Below are 9,603 nucleotides of genomic sequence, written 5' to 3'. Positions count from 1 at the left end.
TTACGGTATTTGGATGAATTTGTGTAAAATATTTTTGTTGTTTGACAAATTTCTTAAAATATTTCATAAAAGTTGTTTCAATGAAACAAATATAGATTTGAGATTTTCTTATTTTTCATTATTTAATTTTTTATTATTTAATTGACTTTATTTTATATCTATAAATTTATATTTTACATTATTTTTGCATATATTAAAAACATTTTTTAAATTTAAGTTCATTACAATGTCATTTTTAGTTACATGACTACCGAGTGAATATTTTTATTTAAAATGTGACATCAACAAAATTGACAATGTCAATAATTGGACTTGATTTTCAAATCTAAAAAGTAAAGGGACTAAATTCTTGAAAAAGAAATACATAAACTAAATTACAAATTTGTGGAGTACATAAATTTATGATATATTTTAACCTTTATACTACAAAACATTCATTATTAATATATTTATAATTATAATAAATAATAAATATTAAAATATTAATATTGAATATTTTCAATAATATGTGAAGAATATTATTTAAAATTATTATTTTTAAAATTTATTATTAAAATAAAATTAAAATATTAAAATAATAATTTATATTAATTATATTAATAATTTATTTTATGACTAAATATAAATAATTAAATCTCTAGGTTTAATAATATTGAAAATATAATATTTTATATTAATATTTTAATATTTTTAAAATAAAAATAAAATTTTATAAATATAATAATATTAAGTTTAATTTAAAATAAATTTTATATAAAAATAAAATTAGCTTAAGGGCTTTTTTTTCGGAGAGTAATATAAAAAATATTTTCCATAAAACTTTTTACATGTGAATAAACTAACACTTAATTAAATTTAAATTTGGACGAGTTGAAATGAGTTTGGAAGTTGGAGTTACAATTGCCAAGTCTAAGTAGAGGTGTTCATGGGCCGGGCTAGGCCCAGAAAAAAATTTAGCCTGCGTCCTAGGCTCGGGCCCAGCCCGGCCCGAAATATGGGCCTGAAATTTTGTCTAAGCCAGGCTCGGGAAAAAATTGCTAAGCCCGAGCCAGGCCTGGCCCAGCCCATTTTTTTAATAAACACCAAAAATTTATTTTAAAAATAAAAAATAAAAAAAGTACTTTAAAAATATTTTAAAATTAAAAAAAATATTTATTATATTCGGGCCGGACCGGGCCGGTCTCAAGTCGAAAAAGTGGTGCTCGAGGCCCGGCCTGTTTTCTAAACGGGCCTCTTTTTTGCCCAAACTCATATTTCGGGCCTATATTTTTACCCGAACTCTCTCATATTTTAGGCGGGCCATTGAGCCAGGCCAGGCCGCCCGGCCCATGAGCACCTCTAGGTCTGAGAAAAAAAAAATTAGTCTCAGCTCATCAAAGTTTCTACAGAAAGATTTGGGCCTATGATCCAAGAAAATGAAAGGAAAAAACTTTAATGGAAGATTTGGGTTTTTGAGGGATTCAAAGGTAAATGGGGTCAAAGATCTAAGAGCTACGGTGCGAAACAATGAAGAAACATAAACGTAAACGTCCCGTCCAGATCCTACATCGAACCGCGAACCGTGAACCGTTCACGTGGCGCCATGCCTTTCGCTTGAACTAAAGTTCCAAATTCCAATGATATGATGGTTTAAGCACCGTTAAAAGATTCAATTCATATCGCCATTGATACGGATACAGTCGAGGTTACTTCATCACTGAGTGAAAAATGGTGACAATTTCAATCTCTCCAGTAGCGGCTCAATCTCTTTACATTCGCAATGCACGAAATGTACCCTTTATTCCTCTTCGAAACGCACCGTTTCGAGCTACTACGAAGCTTTCTACTCTCGCTCACTCTTCTGGTTCGATCAGTTTCAGTCCTCTAAGGTAAGTTCATTACTTGATTCGAATCGAATTGGGGGGAAATGAAGGGAAAATTTTTCGAGTTCCTTTAAACTTTTGAGTTTTTGAAATTGTAGATTTTCGATTAAGGATAAGGAAATAAAGAAGAAAAAGAAGAGTAGAGGATCGAGTGCGGTTTGCTACGCTGCTCCTCTCTCACGTCTTAATCTCCAGTGGATCTCCGCCATATCTTCTGCGTACGTCTTTTGATTGATTGCCTTCTTGTTTTCATTTTTGGAAAAAGAAATTTGTTTTTTGAAGTGATTTTGAACAGGGTTTTATTTTTCACAAAAGGAACAGTGATTCGGAAACAATTTCTTGTTCCATTGATAGCAATTCAAGCTCCTACAAGTATCATTTCATGGATGAAGTAAGCAATATTATTCTTACCCTTTGTGACTCTACTGTCATTGGGTTGATTTTGGACTTGATCATCGAGTCAGGTTTTAAAGTTATAGGATCATTTTAGTTCGGGTCAAATTCGGATTCGAATTAGTTTCATGTTCAAGTTCTTCTTTGTTCTGGTTATTCGGGTTTTCTTTAGTCTAGTCATTACGGGTTCTAGTCACTTCGGATTCAAGTCTTTTATTCTACTGTATTTTACTTTCTTTTTTTTTTTTGTCTAATATCCTACATCTGGTAACCATACTGGGTCTGGACTATTCCAAAGTCGAGCCAGTTAAAACTCCAAAATGGAGGCAAAGCTTTCTCAGCGCCTATTTTTTCTGTTCACTATACTCGAAAACCGAATAAATAACATAGAACTCCTTACCGCTTAATCCAAGTACATAAATTTTTCCCTTAAAATCCTTGTGATTGATGGTTTTAAAATTTGCAGGGGTGAATATGGTATTTGGGCAGCATTCTTGGGACTGCTAGTTCGTCTCTTCTTCTTCATTCCTGGTAAATTCTTACAATCCCAGTAGAGACTTCTATTTCGAGTCAATTCACATTTTGTTTGTTCGGGTTTGATTGTGTTGTAGCTCTATAAGTTGGATTGGTTTCATTGTGGCATGATCGAATCAGATTCAATTTTTCAGAATGATTTGGCCATGAAGCAAGAAACATGGATACATTCAATCATGAAAGTTTTGACCATTTTTTTGCTTGCTAAAATAATTGGATGATAAATTAAAATTTTTCTGTTTCTAGGTGAACTTGAGTTGCCATTTCTAGCATTACTCTTGGTGATTGTGGCCCCTCACCATGTAATGAACTTAAGGTTAGTGTTAATGTATTACTTTAGGCAAATTGATGCTATTATTCTTTCTTTTCGATATTATGTTTGATGGAGTGTAAGTTTCACATAAGGGGATGTTTTCGACATGATTATTTTCATTTTTTAAAAAGATTTTTTCATATATTTTGAGGATCTTAGGATGGTCATATCCATGTACGAAACTTACTCAAGTCTAAGTAACATAAACTATTCTTCTTCTTTTTTATGCTTATGTTTGATGGGGTTTATATATTTTTGATAGACCTGTCAATTCTAATCCAAACTTGAAAACCAACCGGATTAACCCAAATCTGACTCACCTTGATTTGCTCATAAGAAGTTAACAATCCAAACTATTCCAATCCAAACAAAAAATGTTCCAAACTCAGAAATAACTCAAACATGACATGACTCAAACAAACAACCTGAAATGACTTGAAAACCTAGTTAGCAAACCCGAATGACCTGAACATAAAATGACCCGATCCTAAAATGACTTGAAAATTTAAAGACTTGAATTTATCCAACCCAAATTGACCCAATTCAAAACAAACCCCACCATTGAGAGGTCTCAATTTTTTACTATCTGTGTTGTTTCATTTACAGGGGAACACAACAAGGCGCTATCATTTCCTTGGTGATTGCAGCGTATTTGGCTTACCAGCATTTCTCAGGTGCTGGCAGCTTGCAGAGAGCATTTGACCAAGGTTCAATTATTGCCACTGTTGGCATTGTTTGCATCACTGTTGTCTCCTGCTTGCTTTTGATATGAATTTAATGAAGAATCAAGACGTCTTCCAAGTTATTGAAGACTCGTAGAAGGAGAGAGTACTGTAAGAATAACATATTTTCCAGACCTATGTTCTTGTGTTAGCATGATAAGTCCATTTTATGCTGAGAAAAATAAGACTTCTAGATGAAATTTTATATATGTAGAATGTGTATGTTCCTTTCACTTTGCTATATGTTGTCTTAGTGTAATATTGGGAATCGTTGTTGAAATAATACAAGTTTAGTTTGCAGTGGAATGATTAATGATTATAGTCTTTGGACACTTTATTGGCTCTTATTGTTTCATTGTTCTTCTTAATCATGTATGCCATTGACATTGCCAAAGCTCATTCTTGCTTCTGGATGCTTCTCTTTTAACTAATGCATCTATTAAACAATTTTTACTCATGTTATCCAAATTCGGGAGTTCATGTCCCATATGGATATATGTTTGACATGAATATGCTCAATCTTTTCTAAGTATTTTCATATATTCATAGAATTATACTTCATATCTCTATCTGAATATGTAGCAGATAGAAGTATTTTAGGAAAAATGAAAACCTATATTACCCTGTGTCGGGTGTGTGTCCCATTCAAGTATGGTAAATTTTTGGAAGTGTTTCTCTGTATACAGCGGATCTTCGGAAGTCATATTGACTTCATGTTTCTTGGAGTACTCATGTCTAACACCAATGTACGAAATGGGTATAAGGATATGACCCTCCAAAGACATGGAAAACTTTAGAAAATTTTGAAGATATCCATGTGCCAGATGCATACCGTATCCAACATTCACATTCAAATCCAAATATGTGAAAAAAATATTGCAATGCTGAGCTGATGAATAAGTATAATTTAGTATTGCCTTTATAAATGAAAGTATAAATGTATGTATGTATTTATTAATGCACTAGCTACACCTGTGACAATTTCCAGTTTTCTTAAATAGCATTCCTAGATCTCAATAACTTATTGTTCTAACTGTAATTCTGATAAAGCAGCTATCATAACATATCTATGGATACAAGAACCTAAGATATTCTATGATGTTCTTCATTTTTTTTCCCCATCCTTCAGCTTCTATGCATACATAGATCGAGAACTATAGCTATAGATCTTTAATGTTTCTAGGCCTCTGAGATAGACATCTCATTGTTGATCCTCAAAGATTGCTGGTAAGTTTATGAACTTTGCTAAGGAACAATGGAATTGCAATCTTATATCTGAAATTTGATTCATTCTTTGCCTAGAGTTTGTTTGCAGTGATGAACGACCACACCAGACTTATCGTCGCGACGATTGGCCAAAATCGGAATGACACAGAGATGGCTGAGTTCGGGAGTCCGGTCGGTTCGAAACCCGTGTCTCCACCTGTTCCAGTAAATGTTGGCGGGGTCATGCCAAAGGGTGGAGCCATGGTGGTAGTACTTGGTGGAGACATGGTGGTTGGTGGTGTCGTGTTGGAGGGTGGACTCCCACTGTGTTCACATGTTGAGAAGAAAAGACAGTAAGCTACTCTTTTCTCTTAGTCTGGAAATTTAAAAGATTAAATTATCTGACAGGTCCTTATACTATAAGCTTAGGAGCAAATTAGTCCTACTATAAAAGTGAGCAATCTAGTCCTTGCATATTTAATTTTAAAGTAAATAGGTAAAATCACAAATGACAATAAAGTATGTTAAAAATGCTGATTTGTTATGTTTTAAAGTGAGGTGAAAAAAAAACAATTTAGTTATTGTCCGTGTTCTAGAAAGTGTTGATTTTTTTCTTTCTTTTCCTACACTGCAAGTCAGCATTTTTAACCTTTATAATTTACCTATTCGCTTCAAGTTAAATTTATAGTGAATAAAATGCTTACTTTTTATATTAAAGAGACTAATTTACTTTTCAGCCTATATTATAGGGGCTCACTAGATAATTTAACCAATTTAAAACACCATGATAATTGGTTGTAAGATTATTACCCTGTCGACGAGGATGCCGAGAAATGACAATTTCCAGTACCTGAAGCAATACAGAGACGAATTTCAATAGAAATATTTGGATTGCATTACTTAGGGTTGAGAAAAAAAAATCGAAAATCAATGAAGCGAACCAATCCTAATCGATATGGCTCAGTTCAAGTCGATTACTATAGCATTCAGTCCAGCTTTAGCTTGGTTTTTCAAAAATCAGAATACTGTATATTAATAGTAAATTTTATTCGAAACTGAACCGAACCATTAGTACCCATAGATGATATCTTACTTGGATCAGTGTTACTAAGCTGTGCTGCCCCTCCGAAAACACAGCTTGTCGGATCTGGGTGCTTCTGGTAATAATCATTGAAAGCATAGGAAGCATGATTTTGAATTGTGTTAGGTTCATAACAACTTCCGCCAGTTTGAATTGCAGAGCAATCTGCACCACCATAGCCACAAGCATAATCTAGAGCTACTTGTAATGCAGTTGGTGAAGCACCTTGGTTTGCAACACACCAACTCCCTCCCGATGTTCCTGGACTCGTGGTTGTCCCTGTTGGAGGAGTTGTGGTTGTCCCTGTTGGAGGAGTTGTGGTTGTCCCAGTTGGAGGAGTCATGGTAGGGCCAGTCGGAGGAGTTGTGGTAGGGCCAGTCGGAGGAGTCGTGGTAGGGCCGGTGGGAGCCGGATTTGTGTCCGGTAATGTTGGAGTCGGATTGGTGTCTGGTAATGTTGGAGTCGGATTTGTGTCCGGTGATGTCGGGGTAGTAGGGTTTGTAATCGGCTCGGTCGAGGGGGATGTTGGGTTTGGAGTGGTTCCCGGAGTTGTTGGGTTAACAATGGGGACACCGTCTAGTATTGTTGTGGATATTGAAGGGGCAAAGAGCATCCGAATGCTTTGTTTTGGTTTTTGATTGATTTCTTGCGGAGGAGGTCTGCCTGAAACACTTGAACCTGAAGAGATTAAAAGCAAAGGTAAGTTCTTTTATCAGTTTTCTTTTTCATGAAGAAATATATGAATTTCGAGGGTCAAAATTAAATTATAAACTTTTAAAGGGTTAAAATGCAACAACTTTTAATTTTTAAAGGAATTGAACTATCCTTTTTGAGACCAAGACCCTGCCTATATATATATAATTGATATTAGATTAAATCGAGACCATAGGGTTAAATTGAAATAAAGGCAAACAGGGTATTGGTTTTAAATAAAATGGTGTAATTGTATTTTAGTCTTTCTAGGAAATTTTCTTCAGAAGCAATTGCTCTCTCATTCATATGACACTTAGTTTCCATCTTTATTCCCGCATGATATTATCAAAAGATTGACATTTGAGTTAAATTATACTCAAAAACATTTGTGCTTTGACATATATTATATGATTTTTGAAATATATTAAAAAGACAAATTGGAACATATCCGTATTAGAAAAAATCATACCTGACACTTACCTCGAGTTTGGTTACATAAAAAATAACATGAAGTCAACTTAATGTGCATTTTGGCTTAATAATCTATCCATCTGTCTATATATTTATATGTGCATGTGAATGAATGAATCACCTGAACAGAGGAAAATATGGAAGAGAAAGATTGATAGAAACTGAAGAAGCCTACAACCCATGTCTTGCATCTGCTTGAATAAATTGCAAGCAAGCAGTTCTTCAAAAAAAAAAAAATCTTTAATAGGAACAATTATATACAAGCTAATATTTATGTATGTATGTATATATATATATATGAGAAAACAAAGAGAAAGACCAATGGCAAAGAAGGTGTGTGTTTCTATTTTATTATCACTCCTTTATTACATATATTTGGTGTCTATAAATAAACCCACAAAAAAAAGAAGGGGAGGGGGGGGGGGAATTGAAAAGAATCAAAGCTGCCTTGGATAGAAGATAGATTGAAAACAGAGAGAAAAGGAGAATATAAGAAAACTTGAGAAAAGAGGCAATTTGGTTATCGGAATTAGCAAGCAAGGTGTAAGGTGCCAAAAAAGGAGAAAACCCTCAAAAAGTGTATGGAATGGGGAAAGTAAAGGCAAAAGAGTTGTCTGCTAGGATTTTAAATCTTTGGGTTTTTGATATATTATATATATATTGTTGGAACGGTTGATATATCGGTTCGGATAAAGGGATTGGACCGACATCCGAGCAAATCAGTAAAAAAAAATTGATTGATGTATTTGTAAACTTTTCTGAAAATTTGATTGTTTATTTAATTACTGTTAGATCAACCGTCGAATTGAGAGTAAATGATTTGATCGGTTCAACCACTGGTTCGATTTTTACAACATTAATATAGGGTAATTATTCTACCCATTGTTAGTGGAGTAAAAAAAGAACTTCGGAAGCGGGTCTAGGATATTGTCAAGTAGTTTTATTATTTTATTACACCCTAAAAATATGACATCATCCTAAATTTGTTTGTGGATTTGTTTTACTTCAAAGAGTAACGATTTAAGGTTGGTTATGGAATGTCTCCAATTGATATATTCCGATTAATTTTAGGGTTTAGATTCTTTAGAATAATAATTATTATTTGTATATAAAGAGTATATAATCTTGAAATAGAGAAAAAATTAGAAATAAGGGTGAGTAATGAGTTGGTGTCACTTAAAAATCATTTCAAACCGATGTATTTAAATAAATTTGACGATTTAGTATTTTTGAAACGTTTTATTTTTATTTTAATTTTGTAGAGTCAACCACGAACCATATTGGACCGTCCTAAAAATTATAAAATCAATCCACCGGTTTTAGATTAGTGACAATTTCTTGAATTATGGTTACACTTAATTACAAATAATATAAACTAAGTGGTCCATAAAATAATATATTTATTAGTTATGAGTGAATCTTTTGTAACTGTTTTATGGGACTGAATCAAAAAAGTTAAAGTGTAAGATAGATAAAGAGAGATTTTCATGATTTGATGCAAAAGGGATGATACTTGGAGGCTTTACAATTCACTATTGAAAGGGTATTGATTCAATTTGTCTAAAGGAAAAATAATAATAATAAGAACATACTGATTCCTTGTTCTGATTAATTAATGTTTGTGATTTTGCTGCCTTAAATATGACTTAACCTAAAAATAAAAAGTTTGTAGGGACTTAGAATAGAATCTAACTTTATTGTTCATTTCAGTTTGCCTATAAGCTAAGGGAAGAACTACCTTCTTAACTAGGTTTAGCTTAATTATAGGAAACCTTGAAATTCCATTTCTTTTTCTTTTTTGCTTAATGATAATGTTTTTATGTTTTTGTCAAAATGGCCCTAATTGTATTTTTGTACCTTTTTTGGCTATCAACCTTTATTTTTTTCAATCGCTTTTTTAAATAAATTTAATGAAAGTCTGTTAAAAAGTTAATAGGATATGTGGAATTTCATATGTAGAATTTTTTAATGTGGTGTAACTTATTACTTAGATAACGATCATTGAGATAATTACATGTGAAAATAATAAAATAAATAAATAATACATTAAATTCAAAAACTCTTAATTTAAAGAAAATAGATGTAATTATCTAAAAATATTAACTTAGTATAAAAACTTCTCAATATACAAACATATGAAAGATGTAAACCTTTTAAAAGAAAAGAAAATTTGAAACCTTGAATTTATTCATTACATTTGTTAGAAAAGCGATTGAAAAAAAGAACAAAAATTGATGGCCAAAAAGACTAAAAAATAAATTAGGGTCATTTTGACAAAACATGCAAACGTTAGTAGTCAAATTTTCATTAAGTCATTTTTTTTGTTAT

At 32.5% G+C, this 9,603-nt stretch overlaps 2 protein-coding genes across 3 annotated transcripts; one reads left to right on the top strand and one right to left on the bottom strand.

Annotated features, from left to right (window-relative positions):
• The first annotated feature begins 1,528 nt into the window (after positions 1-1,528).
• LOC105799034 (cold-regulated 413 inner membrane protein 2, chloroplastic) lies at positions 1,529-4,156 on the top strand. Of its 2 annotated transcripts, XM_012629361.2 has the most exons (6): positions 1,533-1,868; positions 1,961-2,080; positions 2,158-2,253; positions 2,722-2,786; positions 3,036-3,105; positions 3,709-4,156. In XM_012629361.2, exons 1-6 carry the CDS (start codon positions 1,708-1,710, stop codon positions 3,872-3,874), a joined length of 678 nt encoding a protein of 225 aa, XP_012484815.1. In that variant the 5' UTR covers positions 1,533-1,707; the 3' UTR covers positions 3,875-4,156. The 2 variants fall into 2 exon arrangements, with proteins under 2 accessions (XP_052477367.1, XP_012484815.1); XM_052621407.1 differs by lacking the exon at positions 2,158-2,253 and having other exon boundaries at positions 1,529-1,868.
• Positions 4,157-4,714: 558 nt separating this feature from the next.
• Positions 4,715-7,613, bottom strand: LOC105799033 (uncharacterized). The gene is made up of 4 exons (XM_012629360.2): positions 7,397-7,613; positions 6,124-6,789; positions 5,841-5,880; positions 4,715-5,354 (listed from the first exon to the last, which is right to left on the bottom strand). The coding sequence occupies exons 1-4, from the start codon at positions 7,464-7,466 to the stop codon at positions 5,123-5,125; spliced, it is 1,008 nt and encodes a 335-aa protein (XP_012484814.1). The 5' UTR covers positions 7,467-7,613; the 3' UTR covers positions 4,715-5,122.
• Positions 7,614-9,603: the final 1,990 nt, after the last annotated feature.

The sequence above is a fragment of the Gossypium raimondii genome, chromosome 9 (assembly GCF_025698545.1).
Source record: "Gossypium raimondii isolate GPD5lz chromosome 9, ASM2569854v1, whole genome shotgun sequence".
Taxonomy (NCBI): domain Eukaryota; kingdom Viridiplantae; phylum Streptophyta; class Magnoliopsida; order Malvales; family Malvaceae; genus Gossypium; species Gossypium raimondii.
Note: the sequence above shows the minus strand (reverse complement) of the source record. Positions and strands in the feature narration are given on the sequence as shown.

Bases quoted from the DNA above. Each gene is read 5' to 3' on its own strand.
- LOC105799034 (XM_012629361.2), top strand. From the start codon at position 1,708: ATGGTGACAATTTCAATCTCTCCAGTAGCGGCTCAATCTCTTTACATT. The intron at 1,869-1,960 runs GTAAGTTCATTA...TTGAAATTGTAG, and splicing joins ATCAGTTTCAGTCCTCTAAG to ATTTTCGATTAAGGATAAGG. The intron at 2,081-2,157 runs GTACGTCTTTTG...GATTTTGAACAG, and splicing joins ATCTCCGCCATATCTTCTGC to GGTTTTATTTTTCACAAAAG.
- LOC105799033 (XM_012629360.2), bottom strand. From the start codon at position 7,466: ATGCAAGACATGGGTTGTAGGCTTCTTCAGTTTCTATCAATCTTTCTC. The intron at 5,881-6,123 runs GTAAGATATCAT...GTATTGCTTCAG, and splicing joins GCTTAGTAACACTGATCCAA to GTACTGGAAATTGTCATTTC. The intron at 5,355-5,840 runs GTAATAATCTTA...ATGTGAACACAG, and splicing joins TCGGCATCCTCGTCGACAGG to TGGGAGTCCACCCTCCAACA.